Source organism: Cantharellus anzutake (genome assembly GCF_015039405.1).
Source record: "Cantharellus anzutake strain C23 chromosome Unknown EI90scaffold_168, whole genome shotgun sequence".
Lineage (NCBI taxonomy): Eukaryota > Fungi > Basidiomycota > Agaricomycetes > Cantharellales > Hydnaceae > Cantharellus > Cantharellus anzutake.
The window spans coordinates 1-22,120 of record NW_024067118.1 but is presented as its reverse complement, the minus strand read 5'-3'; the positions used below and the strand labels follow the sequence as shown (position 1 = coordinate 22,120).

Sequence of the window (22,120 nt, the reverse complement as noted above, 5' to 3'; positions counted from 1 at the left end):
CACTATAATCGGAATTATAGTGAAGTAAGGTTAATCCCTTACAGAGGATCTCCTTGGCCCTGTCATGGAATGAGGGCCGGACCCTGACACTCCGTTAGCTCCGCTCCGCTTGGCCCCACCATTCACAGGCCTGCCCTCGCTGTAACTATATATACTTAACTTGTACATAGGTGTGAGGCCCTGGCCCATGTCTATATTCTGCCCACAACATCAGTTGATGTTGTGTTGTCTAATAATTATGTCGCGACGCTAATTTAGCATCGCAGAAGCTTCTCTATTTATTTGTGCCGAGAATGCATTAGATTGTATATAAACCCTCGGGGTAGCTGTAAAAGGCAGATCAGCCTTTACTTCTACCCCATTAATATACAGCAAATCAAAGTGTATACTTAGACAGACAACTGAGGCCTGAGGCGAACAGGGGAACGGAATGTTACCGTCCCCAAAATAGTAAGATACCTTTCACTTTTTTATGCTCTATTCTCTTTTCCATTCTCGGCACCATGTTACCGGTGCCGAAACCCCATTTGGCAACGCGCGCATCGTTGGCCCCTGACAACGTGCAACTTCGATCAAGTTCTCACGCAAACTTGTTGAACAACTTGACACATCTTCTGGATGTCATGGAGATACAACACCAGGAGTACGTTGCAAGAGGGCTAGCGGCTCTCTATGCCGACTAAGCTCGTGGGGCCAAACTCTCCTAAAACTTCACTTTCTCTCTAGACTTCGCTCGACTCTCGATCCTTAAACTCCGTGTGGGTTCTCCGGGATTCCGCAAGGTCCGGGCTCAACTAATCTACTACCCACTCGTTGTGGGCTAGACAGTTGCCCTTATTCCTACTGTTGGATTCCACACACTCACTCCAACTCTAGCGCATCCTAGCACCTTAGAGAAAATGGGGGAGGGGAGAACTTCTTTTCAAAAATCCGGTATGTACAGGATTATAAGAAACAATTATTTTTAGAAATAATAGATGGCAAATATTGGTGCCATATGGTACCTGGGTACCTTATTAGGCGAAATAATAAAAAGGGTAACAGCAACAATAAAAGAATATCAATCAATAGCTGAAATGATGGCAAAATATGAAAATATAAGAAAATAAGCGATTTCTCAACGGATTTACGGAATTATGAGCCGAAATTGGAAATTCAGCCGGAGATAACTCTCACGCAGCCAATAAGCATTTTTACCAATTTATTAGATGCCGTGGGAACGAGTGAGGCTGGAATTCTGGGTTGCCGCTTGAGATTCCCACGCCCGCACATACTCGTGACCTTCCGTGCCTAACCTGTCCAATGCAGAACTCCGTCAAATCTCGACCGATTGGGGCGTTCTTGGTATCGTCAGAATCGTACGAATTAGGACTATTTTTAGGTACCAAATTCCGTACCGAGTTGTCGCATGAATGGAAGTGGTTTTATAGTCGTGAAAACGGGTATCCGAGCCGAGTCTGTGCGTGGGCGATTATCCTGCCTACAACGTCCAACGCTCCCGCCAACATGGCCGGCCCCTCCACTGGCTGTAGGGCGGAAGACGACACCACCTCAAGTGATGGTGGTGATCTGGGCCTGCAAGGGCCCAGGGACGTGTCTCACCTATATGAGAGATGTTGACGAAGTCACAATGTCTGAAGCCCTCGCAGCTGAGACTCTTGTGGCATACGTCCCAATGTGCGCGTCGCATCCTCCATCCCCAACCCACTCCCTTGTGTCTGAAACGGCACGAGTACTAAGAAATCGCATCAACCAAGTCGACGATGACATCGCCGACTTGAGGGGCGATGTCCATAACATGAATACCCAAATCTCTGGGAATAGTGATAACATCACTCGTTTAGATCATAACATCATTAAGGTGGAAGAAAGACTTAATGAGAAATTAAACGAAATTCTCTTTGCGCTCTCTTGACGCGACGAGCCAAAGCCACCCGCAGCAATGGTGGATAACCCACCTGCAAACCCTCCTGCAAACCCATCAACTGGTGGGGATCCTATCGTCGTCTCTGAGCAGACGAAAAAAAACCCCTGTTGAGGTGCAAGCACCCCAAGAGGTCCCTGTAGTCCCCGTTAATCAAATGGGTCAACCAATTATTGGGGTCCCAGCACCTGAAGGAACCCCCACTGTCACTGCCATCGTCACAGAGGCGACAAGTTCACGCCCATCCATCGAGGTACAAGAACCTGACGGACAATTTGTTCCCATCTTTAGTGGAACTAAGCCACCTACCCCATTGATGGCACCAGTAACCACTGACGCCAAGGGGAAAGGTAGGGAGATCGACCCAGGACAACTGGCTGGATCGTCGACTGTGGGGGAGAGTGGAGCTTCTCCACTCCAATTCAGGCCAGGCTTCGTGCCCGCGCCGTTCATTCTGTCGTCGCAACCCATGAACAGTGGGGTGAAAATACCATGCGTTGACGCTACTCAAATGCGTAATTTCCCTCCCGACCACGGAAGAAAGAAAACAGTGCCAATGAAGGCCACTGTGGAGACAATACAGGAGGAAGACGGTGACGCGGAAGTCACCAGTGTTCCGTACGATTATTACACACGGAAAAAACACCCGATCTACATCCAGGATCGTGTAGATGACATTGGCGGACAGCCTGCCAAGGTCAGACCTATCTTCGCTAAGCATAGTCTCAGCGAATCTACTTTCGACTTTAACGCCCGTCTGGATGCAGATGCGGCATTTGTATACAATGTGGGTCGTGGGGCAAACGGTGAAGACCCCGAAAGACTGTCCCACGGCACAGCACTCAGACGGGTGCTGGATAACTACCACCGATTCTCACAACCACCTGCGGCTCCAGAAGGGAGCAAGAGGTGTGTAGACCAAGTTAGGTCTAACTCAGGAAGAAGGCCCCACCGTCCGAATGGGGATGGTGATGACAAGGATGGTGGCGAGGGTGGCTCGTCCTGGCCCAACCCACCATTTCTTGACCCATTTGGCACCGAAGTAAAATGGGAGCCTTCATCCAACTTTCCAAATCACTTGTCTGTATGACCCAGTTTGTTTGACTCAACCATGCATTCATACACAGCACCTGCGGCACGAGTAGTGCCTGATCCATCTGAGTTCATGACTCAGCTTCTTGAATCTGCACACCGAAGTGTAGAGGTTCTAATCCTGCAGCCACTGCCTGCAGATGTACGCCCAGAACTGCTCAAGAAGATGCAGGGACTAACTCCGACCATCAAATGGTCTGGAGAAAATAACTCAAAGATATTCCACCACTGGCTGCACTCCTGGCTAGCCTATATGTCGTCGTGTGGGTGGAAGGGTGAAGCTTGTGGCGAGTTTCACGTCCACACTTTGACAACCACCGTTGAAGGCAAGGCACAAGACCTCCTAATGCACTATATATGCATTGGAGTGCAGAACGGGGTAACTCCCCCATTCTGGGATCTACTGGAGATCCTTATCTGCACCTTCATCAAGAAGTCTGCAGCAGTAGCATCCACGAAAGCGTTCAAAACGCTTTCATATGATTCCACGAAGGGAATCAAACACTTCTATAATCAGCTGTATCGTACAGCTGAGGAGATGATCACGCCTCCTGACCAGGCAACGTTCAATGAACGTTTCCTGAATGCCATCCCAGGCGAAATGCGTCAGGAGATGGTTATGCACCACGAAATTTCCATGGACTACACAATGAAAGACGAGTTGTGGACCGCCGTGCTCCACCTGGACTACGCGTACGATTCTATTAAGGCGATCTCTGTGTATCATAACGACTCGCAGGTGCCAACTGCGCCGAAAACGACGCAAAAACATAATACCAATGCTGCAGCAGCACCCAAAAAGGCTGCTGATTCCTCGTCTGCCAAGAAAGTGTACAAAAACACATTCAGGGGAAACACGTCAACTCTGAAGAGCGGACAATGCTCGACCTTCCGTGCAAGCTATTCGCTGGCTCCAAAAACAGAAAAGTCGACGTCATCTACAGTGACGAAATCGACGCCATCCTTGGATAAGGATGGGAAACCGCGTTGTTATAAATGCAGGAAAGTAGGGTATCAACATGATTGCCCAAATCATGACAAGCCCAAACCACGCATGTACAACATAGCCATCGAGTCTGACGAGCAAGACCTACAGGACTCGGAGCCTGTAGAAGAACCGGAAGGTGTTGGAGATCCTGCAGAGGTGCAGGACTATATGGCCGATGATGAGGCGTTCGACGATAAACTTGTGGACGACCCGTATGACCCCAACCTCCTCACTGAGGCGGAGGAGGAGTACGTAGAGGTGGATGCCGACATGTTCATTGGTGCTATGACGTTTGTGGATCCCACGGACGAAAACTTCTCCATTAAATTAGCATCTGCTCGGCAAGTGGACAAACTGCCATCTGATGAGCAGATAGTAGCTGAGCTTGTTGACAATGCAGTAAAATCCTACAAAAGGGATGGCGTAGTACCGGTCCCAAAATCTTCATCCAACAAACTGTCAATGCACAGTGTGGCGAGTTCTTCAGTGCCTAACAAGCTTCTGAAGAAAATCCCACCAATATTCGACACGAAGTTTAGAATCTCGTGAGAGGCAGGTAAATACCCTGAAAACCGCAGCACCAACTTAAGGCAGACGCTCACCGGCGAGGTTAACATCGCCGGGGTAAACGCTTTTGTCCTATTTGATAGTGGCACTGAAACAGATGCCCTATCTCCAGATTTTGTCTGAGCAGTACACATTCCACTGCTCGAGTTGCCAAACCCCTTGGTTCTCCAGATGGGGACCAAAAACAGTCGTTCTTGCATAATGTACGGCACGAATACTCCCGTAACCATTCACAGGGTTACTACTACTCACTATTTTGACATCGTCAACATTGACCGCTACGACGCCATTCTTGGAGCTCCTTGGCTGAATGCCAATGGAGCGTCCCTCAATTTCGAATCTCACACCGTCCACATAAAGACAGGCGACATCAAAATGTTTGATGTCTTAACGGAACGGGGTAAAACCTCCGTGGGGGCTGCTGCACACGGTCGCCCCAAACTTCCCCATGCACCGAGATCCGAACTGCCATCTAAACAGACAGCATGACGCAATATGGCGAAGGCTGAAAACCTTTTGCCACATGTCCTTGCCATGTCTGCTCAAAAAGATGCGGATACCTCCCAGTGGCCCAATCACTGGCCAAGCCCGAGGTCGAAAGACCTCAGGCTTCCCAACTGTTCCCATTTAGAAGGGCTGCCAATGACAGACCCTGAATTCGTGCCACTCAGGAATTGGTGGCGTGAACGTTTCAAGGACGTCATGGCACCAGCCCCTGAGGTCCTACCTCCGTTCAGGGAGGTTAACCACCAGATCAACTTGATTGATCCGAATAAAAAATATATAGAAAGAAGGGCTACATGCCCTCAAGCCCTCGAACCGCAGCTTCAAGAAAAGATCGCTCATTATGAGCGAGCCAAGTGGTGGGAACGCAAGGCAGTCGTGACAGCTGCTCCACTTCTTTGTCTTGAAAAGAAGGACAGTTCTTTACGGACTGTAATCGATGCGAGAAATCGCAACGCGAACTCTATTCTTGATGTCACGCCCATGCCTGACATGCATTTCATCATGGATAGTATGGCTCGGGTAACTTATCGATCAAAAACCGATATGACAGACGTGTACGAACAGATTCATATCGAACTAGACTGCGTACAATACACAGGGATGAGTACCCTGTACGGTACTTTCATATCGAACGTGCTGCAACAAGGGGACTGTAACGGCCCTTCCACATTCCAGCGCGTTTTGACTTGGATCCTAAGGGACCAAATCGGTCAAGCCGTCCATGTATGGTTCGACGACATCTTCACTGGAACTACGACAGTGAAGCAACACAACGAGAAATTCTTGTGGATATATACTTGTCTAAAGGACGAGAAGCTCTATGTGAGCCCAAGAAAATTTGAGCCATTCGCCCCCATACTCAACATACTGGGGTGTAAAGTGGACTCAAACGGAATCCATGCAGATTCCAACAAACTAGACAAAATAAGAAACTGGCGGACGCCAGAGAACCACACTGAGGTTCTTCGATTCCTAGGTCTCATTGAGTACCTAGCAAAATTCCTGCCCAACGTCAGTGCATACACTGGACCGTTGCAATCCATATGTACCAACCATATGCTGTTCCACTGGAGCGCCCTACACGAAAAATGTTTCGCGCAAATCAAAGTAATCGCGTGCAAGATGCCAATTCTAAAGCCCATAATCTGGGATATACCAGATTCAATTGGTTCAGAAGACCAAGAGAAGTACTGTGTCTGGGTGATCACCGACACCTGCCCCGCTGGCATCGGGGCCATGCTCGCACAGGGTGAGGAATGGCAAACCTCTAACCCTGCTGCATTTATGTCGAAGAAATTCACCCCGACTCAATGGGCGTATTTCGCCTATGAGCTGGAAGCTCTAGGTGTTCTGGAAGCGCTCACCAAATGGCTCGATGAGCTGACTGGTGGGCGAAAATTCACTGTGGTCACTGACCACAAGGGGCTTACCTACTTCAAAGAGAAGAATCACACTGCGCCGCGTCACATTTGTTGGCAGAATTTCTTTCACGGTTTCAATTGTGACATCGTGTATGTACAGGGCCACACAAACAAGGTGGCTGATGCCCTGTCGCGATACTATGAATCCTCGTCAGACGAGGATGTCCACTACGACGATTACGTATCCGCAGATATACGGATTGATAAAGAGGGCGACGACCTGCCCTTGGTGCGTGCTGAAGAAGCACGAGAATTATTACACCTGCACAGGTTAAAACTGCAGTGCATATGCCTGGGTGCATCTCACTCTATCGGAGACGCTCAGGAGCCACGAGATCTCGAGGCATCCGAGCTCGATCCCCCTGACAATTGTCAAGGGAGGAGGGAGCTTTCCCTCGAAGATGTACTGCCGCCATTGGCAGAACTACGTCCTCATGTAGAGGACAAGGCTTTCATCGCGAGTGTGAAAGATGGCTACTCCAAGCACACTGCTTGGAAAGGGATCCTCGCAAAACCTGAGGATTTCCCTAAGTTCTCAATTGTCGATGGCCTAATTTTTCGTCTGAATGATTCAGGTGAACCACAACTTGTCCTCCCTGAATCTATTCATAAAGGGGAGAGGATTACAGGCATTGCGATTGAGCACGCACACCGAATCCTTGGTCACCTTGGCATCAAGAAGACGCTTGAGTACATATGCAAACACTACTGGTGGTCTTCGATGTCAAAAGACATCGAGAAATTCTGCACATCCTGTGGGACGTGCCAGATGACCAAGAAAAGCAAACTCAGATATCTGGGACTGCTTCACCAGCTCCCAGTCCCTGAGAAACCTTGGGAGTCAATCACCATGGATTTCGTCGGACCATTCCTGACGAGCCTGAGTTATAACTACCTTTGGGTAGTTCTGTGCCGTCTAACGTGCCAGGTTCACCTAGTGCCTGTGACGACCCAGGTCAAGACAATTGAGCTGGCACATCTGTTCCTGCAACATGTTGTGTGCTTGCACAGCATGCCAACATCCATCATGTCAGACCACGACACGAAGTTTACGTCTCAATTTTGGACTGAGTTACACTGACTAATGGGTGTTAAACTCAAGTTAACTACCGCGTTCCATCCTCAAGGGGATGGCCAAGCAGAATGAGTGATCCAGACAGTGGTCCAGATCCTTTGGTCATTCGTCTGACCCGATCAGCGAGATTGGGCTGTGCATATACCCATGGTAGAATTCGCATTGAACTCAAGTGCAAATAAATCAATGGGATTCGCCCTGTTTGAGTTGGTATACAGATACCTCCCACAGATGACCATGTCTCTGCTGTCATCCGAATTGCCGGGGGTAAAATCCTTTGCCCAGCGGGCCCTGGACAACATCCAGGCCGCTCACAATGCTATTATTAAGAGTCGTGTAGAACAGGCTATCCAGGCGAACCGACATCGGCGCCCTGATTCCCCCAAACTGAAGAAAGGGGACTATGCATATCTTTCAACAAAAGATCTGAACCTCCCCAAGGGGAGGGCGCATAAGCTGTTGCCAACTTATATTGGCCCCTACGAAATACTGGAGGTATTTGAGGACTCATCAAACTACATCCTCAGGCTTCCCCCAGTGTTGACGCAAAGAAATATCTTTGCAAAGTTCCACATCTCACGGCTCGCACCTCATGAGCCAAATGATTCTGTGCGGTTCCCTGGGCACGCCGTAGAAGTATTTTATGACTTTGGCGATGACCCAGAACGGGAATACCAGGTTAAGGAAATCGTCGACCATCGGTGGGATGACAATAAGTCTTTATGGTTCCATGTCCGATGGGGACTTGGTGACCTTACTTGGGAACCCTTGGCCAACATAAACAATCTAATTGCATTGGATGACTACCTAACGGTACAAGGGGTAGAGAATGTCAAGGAACTGAACCGTCAACGACAGGATCAGATGCCGGACAATAGATCCAGTGGACCATCATGACCGCGGCATGAACGTTGCCTACTGGTCCAATACCAGCGGATATCAATGCCTTATCATGGCCAACTATGGCGTTGAAGCCATGAGTTGCCTAAACTGGCAAGTCCGGGAATATCCGAATAATATCGGATAGATGCGACGAAAGCGGGATCAAGTCCTGCTTCCTACCATCAAATTTGAAATCGCTCAAATGAACGCGACTGAATCCCCCCTCGCTGATTCTTCCCTCGACCTTTCCCCCATCAAGGAGGCCCTCATAGACTCCAGTCCAAACTCCCCACCTGTAAGTCCCACCACGGATGCTGCCATGTCGTCGATGGACGACAACTCCACAGTCACTCAGACTGTCACCCCTGAAGCGCCCAGCACGGGCATTTTAACCCCAAAACAGGACCATTTGGTCCTGCCCACTTGCATAAGCGCGAGTGAGAAATACCCCCACCTGCCGCATTCCACGCAGACAGGGCTCGATCAACTCGAAATGATTACGGAAGTCGTGTGGGCCTGTATCGAGAAGAAACTCAAGAAACATAAAGAGACTACGTTCGAAGACGAACATAGGAATGATGAGCTCGATGAGCTCAGGAATAAGTATGAGATGCTGCAGAACAAGGCCGATGACCTGTGTTCTGAAAACGACCGTCTTCATCGACAGGTCGAATCCCTCCGAAAGGCCAACGACGAACTCAACGAGGATGTCTTTAGAGTCACATGCACAGCAAGGGGATGCCCTGTGTTGCAAGAGGGCTAGCGGCTCTCTATGCTGACTAAGCTCATGGGGCCAAACTCTCCAAAACTCCTACTTTCTCTCTAGACTCGCTATGCTCTCGATCCTTAACTCCGTGGTGAGTTCTCCGGGATTTCCGCAAGGTCCGGGCTCAACAAATCCACTACCCACTCGTTGCAGGCTAGATTGTTGCCCTACTGTTGGAATTCCACACACTCACACCCACTCTAGCGCATCCTAGCACCTTAGAGAATTTTTGGGGGAGGGGAGAACTTCTTTTCAAAAATCCGGTATGTACAGGATTATAAGAAATAATTATTTTTAGAAATAATAGATGGTGAATATTGGTACCATATGGCACCTGGGTACCTTATTAGGCAAAATAATCGAAAAAGGGTAACAGTATCAATAAAAGAATATCAATCAATAACTGAAATGATGGTAAAATATGAAATATAAGAAAATAAGCGATTTCTCAACGGATTTACGGAATTATGAGCCGAAATTGGAAATTTAGCCGGAAATAACTCTCACACAGCCGATAAACATTTTTTACCAATTTATTAGACGCCGTGGGAATGAGTGAGGCTGGAATTCTGGGTTGCCGCTTGAGATTCCCACGCCCACACATGCCCGTGCCTAACTTGTCCAACATAGAACTCCGTCAAATCTCCTCCGATTAAGACGTTCTTGATATCGTCGGAATCGTACGAATTAGCACTATTTTTAGATACCAATTCCGTACCGAGTCGTCGCATGAATAAAAAGGGTTTTCTAATCATGGAAACGGGTATCCGAGCCGGTGCTGCATGTGGGCGATTATCCCGCCTACAGCATCTCCCAAACCCACCCCGATTCAATCTTCTGCTCCCTCGTTGTCACGGCCCACTGTTCCCCAAACCATTGTCATCCCCGGGGTTGGCCCGGTGGATCCTGCATCGGCCAAGTCTGCACCGTTGAAAAAAACCACCTCTTCCAAGAGATGGGCTCCCACATCCGACAATGATGAGATGGAAGGCGAATGGGTCATCGACCCTGATGCCCCCTTCGAAGAATTCATCACGAACTGTCCACCCGGCTACCACTACTATGAGTACTACGACGCCAAACTCACTGAAGTGCATGGCGAACCCCTACCCCCACCAACATATTGTCGATCGGTGGCCCTTCCTACCCGCTTCTACGACATTGACCATGTCAATAGAATCGAATTCCCAGATGCGGCTGCGCTCATCCACGACAAAGAACCTAAGTGGTTTGAGTTGGTTCGAAACTACATACACACCGAAGAAGGTGTGAGGTTCTATGCTACAATGTACCATCTTGCCTGGTCGTTCAAGACAGGCAAGCCCTCGCAAGAGGACGTCGACACCTGTACCGACTGGTACAGGGTGGCTACAAACAACCGCACCTCACGTATGCATATGTCACGCGACGACATTGAGACGGAGGCGAAAAGACTTCCCGACCAGTACCCCCCAGCTCGTATTGCACAGATGTACATCCTCACATGTCGATGGATAAAACCAATGACTGACGATGCTCCTGAGCATCGTAAAATTCAACGTCAGGAACGAGCACTTATGTACTCGAACCCTCCCCCAACGTCGTACTCAAACACACCTATGATGTACGCAAGCCCACACCCTGTGGTGTATTCAAACGCCCCACCTCTGCTGCAATACCCCCCTCCGACGTATGCACACCCGTTGGTGTATGAATCCACTGTCAGGGCACACCCCACCCCACCCCGCGCCGCGCCACCCTACTCCGCTCCCCCACTATCACACCCTGTTTCTTCTTTCCCCTTTCCTTCTTTCTTTCTATTTCCGTTCCATGGTCAACTTCCCCTTCTCTATGTATCACTACACACCTAACCCCACTTCCCCAATCACCGCGCCTGCCGCACGCATTCCCACTCACAGAGCAGCACACCTCCGGGATCTCCCGCAGAGATACCCAGGGGAGTGCGGCTGTGTGCGGAGATGACGTGGCTCCTCCCACGTGACCCCAACCGCATGTATATAATAGTGCCTGGGGTGGGAACAGAAGAAGCAGCCTTCTTCTCAACTTCCCACTTCAGACTAAGTGGTCGGGGATGCTCACCCTGCGATGGGACCGCCACTACACATAGCTGATGTCTGTCCCCTCGAGTCCCTCGCACTGGGACCTCACCGCTTTTGGAGCTGTCCCTGACATCTGCCCACACACCACCAGTGCATGGGCGTGCTCCCTCCTCTTCTCATGGACACGGCCATCCCGCGCACCATGCCCATTACTTGCACCGTCGTCAAGATGAGGATTCGTCCATGAACAACGCTGACGTCGAGACTCGTCACTACGACAACAACTATCTCAGCGATGATGTCGCTGTCGACGCAGCTAGGTCCACGACGACTCATAGGACTACTTTGAATCGCCCATCCGGCTCTGGCCCATCCGGGTCTGCACCACGTAAACGGATGAGGAACTGACCCCCTCATATCCATACCTTCGTCAACAACAATGCCATCATTGATTACTCACTTTCGTCAACGACAAGGCCATCATTGATTAATAACTTCTTACCTTCATCAACGACAATGCTGTCGTTGATTGTCTATTCTGTACCCTTCCTCTTTCGTCAACGACAACGTCGTTGATTATTCATTTTCTTCGTCGATGACAACTCTGCTGTCAATGACCTGCACTGTCAACATTGTCACGGTGGACGATGGTATTTAATAAACTCACAACAACGAGAAAGTCGTTTCATCGTTGACAACTCTGTCGTCGAGATCTGGGTGCATATGTTCCAGGAGAAACTCTAAGTGGGCTTCGCCTACAAACTACTATTATAGCCTCCTGCAATGAGTGTGCCCCCATTTGCATACATCTTTCGTATGTAGAACGTTAAAATTTTATTTCTTTAAAATGCTTGCTTTCCCCTTGTGTATATATGCTTGTACCCTGTCTGCGATTTAATATTGCAAGGGAGGAGGATGTGAGGCCCTGGCCCATGTCTATATTCCACCCACAACATCAGTTGATGTTGTGTTGTCTAATAATTATGTTGCGACGCTAATTTAGCGTTGTGGAAGCTTCTCTATTTATTTGTGCTGAGAATGCATTAGATTGTATATAAACCCTTGGGGTAGCTGTAAAAGGCGGATCAGCCTTTACTTCTACCCCGTTAATATACAGCAAATCAAAGTGTATACTTAGACAGACAACTGAGGCCTGAGGCAAACGGGGGAACGGAACGTTACTGTCCCCAAAATAGTAAGATACCTTTCAATAGGTTACACCCCAGTGATAAAATCGACTAGAGTTGATCCCCCTTTTAGCTTCTCGTTGCCAGTAAGTAACTTAGGGCACGGACATGTAACTTGGCACAGCGCTCCTGGTCTGAGTTGCTGAGGCCGAAGCCCTCCACCACAGAGACAACTCACTCCGGTCTCTAACAGCTTTGTCACATGTCACAACGAGATTTTGAACAGATGAATGTATTGACAATTAATTCCCACAGTATCCAGGAGTTGCCGGAAACAGCAAATTAATTCAGTTTTTATTCAGTTCAATATTTTCACGTGATTCTGAGGGATGAACTACGCAAGAAGGAGCCGGCAATCCCCAAATCCCGTGGGAATGAACCTACAGTCGTAATGGGACAGTATACCAAAGGGCTTGAAAGCGCTACTACACGGTGATTCTTCCATCGCTGCCGGTACCATAATAGTTCATAAGACGCTCTGTCCTAGGTGAATCAAACACGATCGGGCTGAATAACAACATCTCTACGATAGCAACAAGCTGAAGGATAGAAAGAGAACTTGGTCAACATTGTTGTTATTGTTGTACTCTATTTTGTTACCGCGCATTTGTATATGAAGAGAGGCTGGTCGCCTACTGCACATGAGGGGCTCGTCAATACATGGTAGGGTGGCCTGGTTGGTCTGGTCGGGGTGACGGGTCCTCTGGATTGTGATGTCTGGTATCAAGTCATGTCCGGCTCTCTCTACGGGGGCTTACTGGTTGGGTATACCTGTCTCCTGTTCCCCCGCTTTGCTCTGTTCTCTGTCCGCCCTTTTTGTCGATGGCCCACGACTTCTTAATGAAGTCTGCTAGTCTGAGAGTGGTCGAAAATCTGCTCTGACGACCACGGACTAATACGCGTCTATGTTCCTTAAACTGTGGGTATACCTGGAGTATGTGCTCTCTCGTCTGGTTAGCTGTACACTCTCTGCTCTCTGTGTGGATACCAAACCGGTGGTAGTATTCGCCCAGGTGTGCGTGGCCAGTGCTGAACTGGATCAGCCTGCTGAAGGTTTTTCAGTCCCGCAATTTAAACCTGGTGTCGATGGTTTGCATGTAATCCTCCTGATCAGATCAGGATGGGCATGCTTTCCCAGTCAACATTGTTGCGTGTTCTTCGTACACCTGTGTGGCAGTGCGACCCACAGGGCAGTGCCACCTGGAAGAGACATCCACCTTGTTGTTGTCCAGGGGCTGCCTGTGTCGATTCTGGTTTTGGAGCTCTAAGAGAATATAGAGGCTGTAGTCCTGCCTTCATCCTGCTCTCTTCTCCGATCCTGTCCGCTGGTGTTCTGACCAATCTAAGGGTACCCTTCAGTTTGCCCATGGGGATGCTGACCCCAGTAGCCTGGGACCCCCGATATCTAAACCCTTAGACCGTGGGCATGCCCCTGATGTATGTTGAGTTTCAGTGCTGCAATGGCCCTTGTCTTTATGTGGACATTGAAATGGCGGTAACATTGTCCATCGGTTTCCAACATTTCATGCTTTCTTAGGCCCTCTACGATTTGCATCGTGGCTTGGTCGGTCCTTAGATGAGCGCCGTCGAGCTTTTGCAACATCTGCTCGTTCATTGCCTCTAGGAATCGAGGCCCTTGACCACCAACTCAGCTTGCAAGGAGTCCACACTATGATTGGCGCAACAGTGGTAGGGCATTCTGAATCAAGCAGCTTCTCCATAGGGTGAGAAAAGGATTGTAGCGCCCGCATAGAGCTATAAGTGGGGGTCAGCAACCAACGTTGTAACGTTGTGACACTTACATAAGCAAAACTGGCCCCGATCATGGCCAGACGGTCCTCCTCTTCCAAACCCCTCATCTCTAGGTTGGAAACCATGTTAAAACTTTGGAAGTAAGGAGATTGTAAGGATAGATGATTAAACCCATGCAAATATGAGTAGATTAATGGGGATTCTAGTGATTGAACTATGGATGTGCCAAACATGATCGCGTCGCATCACTCTCCATCCTTCCAGGTGCTGGGGCTGTTGCAGTGTTGGAAGCCAAGACATAATGATGTTCTGGTATGCATTTTACGTTGCAATATCGTTTTAGGTCCCCTTTCTGCATCTTGTCCCACTCCGAGTTTTGTCACCCCACTACGCTGTGCCGTTCCATGTGCAGCAGTTTCCCCACCCTATTTGCTTATCCCATTTGTCCAATATCTGTTCTTGTTCATTAGCCACTTAAAACCGTGCAGGCCATTGCAACATCGAGCTATCATCGTCATTCTTTCCCCCTGTCCCCCATATTGAGTCAACTACTGAGTGCTACACAGGATAATACTTGCTGGCTATCCGTGTGAGTACCTCTTTCTGTTCTTCATTATTCATACTGCTAAAGACCCCAACCCTTGGGATGTCCTTGTCATTGGGATGAAGGTATCGGTGCGCGTCAAGTTGTTGCTTGGCTGCTTTCTTGGTTTTGAGGGCCTTTATTCCTTCTAAATCATAGATCACGTCCTCTGACAACTTCTTGAGTGCTTCCTGCTTTGCCTGTGTCCTTTCTTTTGCAGCCTCGGCCTTCCGCTGACTATCTGCCACCTTCTTTGCATTTGCTGCTCAGATTTCTCGCTTCTGCTCATGCTCGTGGCCTGACATATCCCACAGCCTCACAAGTGACATCAGCACTCTCTGGTCTTCGCTGGACAGACTACCAACTATGAAATCATCTACTCCATTCCGCTTTGCCATCTGGATGGCATTCAACTTCATCTGCGTCATGCATGTACTCAGCCGCTTCATGCACCGAAGTTGGCCAAGTGCACCCTCATTTGCGTCATTTGTGCTTGGAATGAAGATCCTTTTGATCTCTTCTGGTGTCAGTGAGTCGATTTGTCCCCCAATAGCAAACTCTGCTGAGAACCGGGTGTATGTTTTGGAGGCACCATCCAGAAATGCAATAAGAGCGTCCGGTATGTGGGGGAGGTGAAGGGAAAGTACATGTGCTGCTTCAATTGCCTCGGTATTTTTGATTTTGGCACCATTTAGGCTTGCCTCAACAAATGAGCTGCCGTGAGTGAGCCAAAGGGAAGGATTGCTTCGGATCTTGGATAGGTAAGTCAGAACTGCATCATGTAATGGCCCGAGTGAAATCCCATTGACCCTATCAATGCCGTAGGCACAGAGCTCTTGCACCAAGGGTTGGGAGACAAATTCACTATACAAAGTGTGAACACAGAGTTCAGTAAGTGTCGGAATATCCTCAAGACCGTCAGAAACGTTCTTCTCAATGTTTGTTAATCCAGGTTTATCCTTTGAATAACAAACATTGGTCATTGGCTTGTTGTAGAACTTCATTGGGGCTACATATCCATTTTTAGCCCACATTTTGTGCATGCGCTCATGTCCCCCCTTGACAGTATTCAAATCTTTGTGCATCCCACATCCAATCCAGATCAGTTGAGACATCATACGTCGCTCTTCCTCAGGTAAGAACCCATACCGCACTTTCCCCAAATGCTCCAATGTGTTAAGCCGCATTCTGTTCAGGATCTCAGCCTGCTCCACCTCTGATAATGAACTCCAACTGCATCCACCACCCTCTACCTGTGACATGCTGTGCTCTAGCTCCTTTCAGGTGATCGCGGTAGCAATACACTTTGCCTGAGCATTCATCCAATCCCAATATTCCCGGCCAAGCTCTCTGTACCAGGCCGAGAGTTTGAGATTACAAAGAAGGTCAACAAACCGCTTCTGATCACTTGCATGGTCAGTGACTGTCCCATTTATTGCACGGAAGATATCATCAGGTTTGACTTCTTCTGCCAACCTCAGACTTGGAAGGCTCATATGGGAAGAACAGAATTGTTCTAGTTTCCTTTGAAGATTGGATAACTGTTGGGCACTGGTATGTGATGGTAATGACTCGATTCCAAGGAAGAAAGTCTGGTGAATTGGTGGATTTTGTGTTGGTGTGGAATTGTGTGGCGGATCAGCAATGTCCATTGTGAAATGAGATCCATGGTAGTCAATGTGCTTGTGCTGCGTTGAATCACCACTATAAGCAATGCCTAGTTGAAAAGAATATTAAAATCTTGCCACACTAGTCAGTGGCAAGTGAAAGTTGCTCAATTTACCCTTTGCCTTCTGTGCAACTTCCACTATCTGAGCTCCTGCCGCTATCCCTGCTTCTATCATGATCCGACTGCATGTCCGTGCACTTGGAACACTATTCAGAGTGATTCCAAAGAACACAGAACATTCTTTGATGACCTTTCCAATAGTCACATTGGGGATATTAAGGCAACAGAGATGGCGGACCAGAGATCGGGCCTTAAATGAATAGATGCTGCCGTACTTCAGGGCAAGCTTCCTATGACATTTGATTGGGTTGAGGCTGTTCTTGAGCCTCGATTGGAGCCTGCCATTTTGTTGTTGGAGAGCATATGATTTCCTCCGCTGCCACATTGAAGATTTCCTCAACTTGGTAAGTTTTGATTCCAAAATTATTGACATTTCCCTTTCTAAATTCAGGCACAGATCCAATCTCTTCATATCCCTCATCATTGTTGCTTTAATTGCTTTGATTTCAGCTTGAAGTGCTTGGACTTTTGCTTTTGCCCATTGAGCAACCTTTTTCAGGTTTCTTTTGTCCTTCTGCAAGCAAGGAATTGTCCCCCCCAAAGTATTGGAATGGGAAATAGACTCTATTTGTGTAGGCACTGGGACAGGGACATTCGAATTGGTATGCCAAGATGGTGATAGCAGCTCAGCAGTCAGAGTGATGGATCCAAGAATTTCGCATGTTTGAACTGAGACTCTAGTCTGCACATTTTTGCTCAATCTATGAGCACTTTCGTCTGTTGATTCCCCTGACTGGTTCCCAGCCAGTCTAGCTCCATGAGCCTGCATGCTAACACGCGGCAACATCAATGGTGGCTGGACAGCAGAAGTCCCAGTCATTGGTCCAAAGGTTCTGCGGCTCCGAGTGGATAGTCCTGGGCATACATTCTTGTTTACTATGTGACCTCCCCCCTCTGTCTGTCATTTATCCAAACCAGTCCTCCAAGCTTTATTAATCTGTTGGGTTTGGGGAGAAGAAATTGTTTTTTTGGAATACTTCCAAGCAGCTCTATCCCTTGGCATTTAGTAAGGGGGTATGGGGGGGGTTGAGTTTCAAGTCCAAAGTCAGTCTAGCCAGAAAGAGAAGATGCCAGAGTCAAGTTGGGAAGCGCGCATCGGTAAACCCTGACACGTGATCCCTATTTGCACCTGTCCGGACATTCTGGGAAAGGTGAGTTCCAAATGTACCTTCAATCCCTTCCTTTTCCCTCAAATTTGGCATAGTGGTAGATGTGTTATTTACCTAACTTTTGGCCACTCAGATTTTTCAAATTCTACTTGGTTCAAAAGTTATTCCTCGTCCATGAGGCTGTATTTTGTTGCATCCCCACATAAATTAGTGATTACTGCAAGTGGAGGCCCAAAACTTCCAAGAAGTATTATAATAACATTGGACTATTTTTCGGTTTAGTCTATATGAGTACCGACATATGTTGCACTGGGTTAGGGCCTGCATCCATCTCAGCTTCAGAGCAGTGGAATGTACCTTTCCACTTCTTCAATTGACTTCAAACTTGGCACAATTACTCTATGGGTGTGAACGCAAATTTTGGCCACTAGGATTTCTGAGAATCTCCCAGATGCATGAGAAAGGCTCGTACATTTCCGATGTCCCATAGTTATGTATAAACCTGTTTTAAAATGGGTTCCCATACCATATATGCATTTTAATGTTATTATCATGCAATAATTATACCAACACTTAATAGAAGTTGTGAAGTCAAATGAAATGGTTTTCGGGTGAAGCGCAGTGGCCATATTTTAGCATCACGTGAGATTTATGTTTTCTCGGACGTCTTCCCTCATTTGCCGACCCCCACTATAAGACTGCTCCTCTGAGGATATTTTAAGACCGGGGCTCTCGATTGAGTGAGGACTTCTCAGGATTCGTGAACTGTCGTAGCCACAGAACAAGAACAGATAAGCATTTGGAGCATTCATTAACGTGAATGCCGGTCCCAAGAAAGACGTACATCGGAATCAACACAATGGATCAAATATACAATACCTAGTTGAAGGCTAGGTTGGAGTTACAGGAGTTGGGTTAATACAAGAGTTAATACAAGAGATCATAATGCCCAAAGAGTGGGAAATCTCATAGCCAAACCAGAGAAAGGACTGCTACAGCGAACGCTCCGAAAAAGACTATCAAATTTGGGTGGTTAGACATAGGACTAGAATTTCGAATAAGGAGGTTTCCAGTGAAGTTGAATCTGACTGATATGTTCCCGTTAATGGGCGATTGGGGTGATATCACGGCACCTAATCCTGTCCCATCTTCGTGAAGTGTAAAGGCCAAGGAGTTACCCCCATCCATACCAATGGGCGCTCTAGAAAGATAGTTTATCGCGACGCCGTTAGAACAGAAGCTCCCCTGCTAGATTACATATCAACTCACTGAGAAAAGTTGGCACCATCTGAGTCATAAATGGCGATACTCCCGGCGATGCCGGCGAGTTTATCAGATGCCGTGTCCGTCGTGTAACTGAACCCAACGGAAAAGAGGATGAATCAACATTGCAGCCAGAATCAAAAATTTCTCTACCCAACTTACTTCCCGGCTTGGAGATCACCGAGCGGAAGTACAACATGCCCAGATGAATTATCCGAGCTTATGCCGAAAGGCGGAAGTAACGTTCCTAACGACAACATAGTATCCCATATTGCTTAGCTGAAATGACAAAACCGATTGATCATGCAACTCACCACTCGAGCCAGATCCACGAATCGAATCCCGCCTGGAAAGATGACTACAATTAGCTAGGACAAGGAACTGAGCGCCGTCTGAAATATGATATTGGGAAATGAAAAGATTGAGATAGGCCCCTAGGAATGTATTCTGGAAAGCAGGTATGCATGCGATTTGTGGGCTGTTAGCTCCTTCCAGGGTGGACACGAATGGGTACTGTCATAAGCAAATAAGACACCTGAGGCTGTGCTGGATGTGACACATCTCCCCTCGCACCTCGGTACACGAGAGACCCGTAGTCGTAGAATTGCACTTGCTAGTAACGCATCCAGCTTGGGCGCGAATTGTTTTCTTTTGATTCTCGGTTCGCTTAGCATATGTTAAAACTTCCGAATTCCCTTTGTTGCGCTGTCTTAAACCTTTAATGGCCGCTTTCAGAATGGAATCATTGTGGCAGGAGGAAGAGATCATTCACCGCTGCAGATATTTTTAGTGACCTTTGGGGAAGAAAAGTGGCTACGTCAGGGCTAAACACAAAGACAATGATGCAGAACTGACAGCATCGTTTATTCCTGGAAGATCCGCGAAGTAAATTGTCGGCAGTGCCGGGGTCGTCGAAGTAGATGTTGTGGACCCAGTGGTGGGCGTAGGCGTATGGGTAGAAGTAGGCGTTCGAGTAAGGGTAGGGGTAGGTGTCGGTGTCGGTGTCGGTGTCGGTGTTGGTGTCGGTGTTGGCGTTGGTGTTGGCGTTGGTGTCGGTGTCGGTGTTGGTGTCGGTGTGGGCGTGGGCGTGGGCGTGGGCGTGGACGTGGGAGGAGGAGGTGGTGGTGGAGGTGGAGGTGTGGGAGTGGGAGTGGGAGAGTTTATAGAACAACTGCCGTCTGATCCGCATATATACCCTGAATTGCAGCCTATAATCGACACAGTCATCGTGGGCGACTGGGAACACTATAAGTATTGGGTTATTACATACAACTGACACCGGGTTGGCAACATGTTTTCCCCTGTTGGCAGTAATGACCAGTACCACAGGGGGTCCCACCGTTCGGAATGCAACTGGAGTACGGGTTTACCATGAGATAATGAACCAGGATTCATATAATCGACAGACCCATTGTCAAAACACTATTCCGAGCAGCATAAGAGGAATGATACGAAAACGAAGGTTCGCTTTCATAGGGAGCACTCACATAGTACCCTGGATTGCAATATCCAGTCCCGCAAGGTATTCCTGTGGGTGTGGGCGTGGGAGTGGGAGTGGTAGACGTAGGCGTGTTTATGGAACAACTGTAATCCGATCCACATATATACCCTGGATTGCAGCCTATAATCGACACAGTCATGATCAGGAACACTATAGGTTTTGTGTTATTACATACAACTGATATCGGGCTGGCAACATGTTTTCCCCTGTTCGCAGTAATGACCGATACCACAGGGGGTCCCACCGTTCGGAATGCAACTTGGCACGGGTTTATCATGAGATAGCGAACATACCAGGCCTCGATGAACCTTTCAACTTTACAACTTACGTTGCCGAGTGACACTGGGGTGAAGAATCGAACCCCGTTAAGCATATTACACAGTCTGAGTGAATTGAGAAACTGACGTAATAGCCCTGCTGGCAGCACCCACTGCCATCCGTGCACTGAGGGAGTGGATAAGAACACTCCTAAAGTTGTTTCAAAGAGTTAACCATACGCATTCACCCCCAGTCGTACAACAAAAACTGGGGGCACAGAAGACTTAGGGACAAAAGGGGCTAAGTGCCAACTGCTTCGAGAAACGAGTTAGGGAGGGCTTACAAGTGCCTGGGTCACATGAGCCCGCCGCTGCTACAAGTGCTTGGAAGTTGGTTCTGTTGGGGAACGAAAGTGGCGCAGCCTGAGCGAGGAGTGCAGGGGGAGAGCGAGGCACTGGGTTTGTGTCCCGACGGTTGGAAATAGCTAAAGCTGGAGCGCAAGGGCTGGCGACACTTGTTGTTGCGATGAACAAGGCGACGACGAAGGCCCTAGGAGCAATTCGCCAAAAGCTTGCCAACATCTGTTCCATCAGGCGAACTGCGACAGCAAAAGAGGGGCTTCTCACTACCAACCTGAAAACCACCCCCCCGACTCGCCTAAATAAGCCGCGTGCTATTTGTGCCTGAGGTGCGGGGGCATCCGACTCTTCCATGGGGTAGTCCTGGGGAGACAAGGCCCAACCCCTTATTGGAATAGTACTGCTGCTCAATGATCAGCGCACCCGCGAAGCCGAATTTGCAAACCCCAACAGATAAGCCAGTTTTGGTTAAATACCATGACTTGATTGAAATTTCTTATGATTATTCGGCAACCCTCAGCACCTATTTTTGTGCCTAGTGTTCTGGGCATTTACCCATCTCTTCTTTTCAGAGTCTTCTATTTATGTATAAGTTGACCGTCAAGTTGTGCCTTTATCCTTCATCCATGTACCACGTAAAACACTGGCTTGTCAGCGTCGTACCACATGTACTCCGGCCAACACCGAATCCGTACTGTTTGCTCTCAATTTAGAAGTCTTGGCGGATCGTTTAGTCATATTTAGTCATAAATGGTCTGATTGCGAACACCCGCTTTGTCCTCATTGCGGCATGCATCGCGGGTACTCAACACTAAGTGCCTCCATCCTCCTCATGTGCCATGGGCGACATCCACTCTTAGCAAGTCACAAAGGTGGCGAAACAGCCGGGCGAGGAAAGGATCCTGTCACCAACATACAACTGCAGGACTATATTTTAGGTCCGGGTCCGGGGCTCAAGAACTTCTCATGAACTGTCATAGCTACAGGAACAATTCACTAACGTGAATGTCGTTTCCGAGAAAGAGGTACATTAGAATCAATACAACGGATAAAATGCC

The 22,120-nt window shown here is 48.3% G+C and overlaps 3 protein-coding genes across 3 annotated transcripts; all 3 read right to left on the bottom strand.

The window, feature by feature from the left end:
- Nucleotides 1-14,848: 14,848 nt before the first annotated feature.
- Nucleotides 14,849-15,592, bottom strand: EI90DRAFT_3004158 (uncharacterized protein). The gene has a single exon (XM_039056363.1). The coding sequence runs from the start codon at nucleotides 15,230-15,232 to the stop codon at nucleotides 15,050-15,052; it is 183 nt and encodes a 60-aa protein (XP_038908283.1). The 5' UTR covers nucleotides 15,233-15,592; the 3' UTR covers nucleotides 14,849-15,049.
- Nucleotides 15,593-16,063: 471 nt separating this feature from the next.
- EI90DRAFT_3136689 (uncharacterized protein) lies at nucleotides 16,064-17,392 on the bottom strand (the record flags this gene model as incomplete). Its single annotated transcript, XM_039064807.1, has 2 exons — nucleotides 16,064-16,500; nucleotides 16,567-17,392. The coding sequence occupies 2 exons, from the start codon at nucleotides 17,390-17,392 to the stop codon at nucleotides 16,064-16,066; spliced, it is 1,263 nt and encodes a 420-aa protein (XP_038908282.1).
- Nucleotides 17,393-18,461: 1,069 nt separating this feature from the next.
- EI90DRAFT_3159698 (uncharacterized protein) lies at nucleotides 18,462-21,715 on the bottom strand. Its single transcript, XM_039066239.1, has 15 exons — nucleotides 21,047-21,715; nucleotides 20,943-20,986; nucleotides 20,851-20,889; nucleotides 20,775-20,787; nucleotides 20,621-20,704; nucleotides 20,432-20,565; nucleotides 20,353-20,366; nucleotides 20,215-20,297; nucleotides 19,800-20,152; nucleotides 19,717-19,738; nucleotides 19,518-19,660; nucleotides 19,259-19,457; nucleotides 19,107-19,191; nucleotides 18,951-19,037; nucleotides 18,462-18,882 (listed from the first exon to the last, which is right to left on the bottom strand). Exons 1-15 carry the CDS (start codon nucleotides 21,414-21,416, stop codon nucleotides 18,648-18,650), a joined length of 1,905 nt encoding a protein of 634 aa, XP_038908281.1. The 5' UTR covers nucleotides 21,417-21,715; the 3' UTR covers nucleotides 18,462-18,647.
- Nucleotides 21,716-22,120: the final 405 nt, after the last annotated feature.

Coding starts and splice junctions, on each gene's coding strand:
- EI90DRAFT_3004158 (XM_039056363.1), bottom strand. CDS start 15,232: ATGAAGCGGCTGAGTACATGCATGACGCAGATGAAGTTGAATGCCATC.
- EI90DRAFT_3159698 (XM_039066239.1), bottom strand. CDS start 21,416: ATGGAAGAGTCGGATGCCCCCGCACCTCAGGCACAAATAGCACGCGGC. Junction 19,661..19,716: donor CACTAAAAATATCTGCAGCG/GTGAATGATCTC, acceptor CGGCCATTAAAG/GTTTAAGACAGCGCAACAAA. Junction 19,458..19,517: donor CGGGTCTCTCGTGTACCGAG/GTGCGAGGGGAG, acceptor TGCTTATGACAG/TACCCATTCGTGTCCACCCT.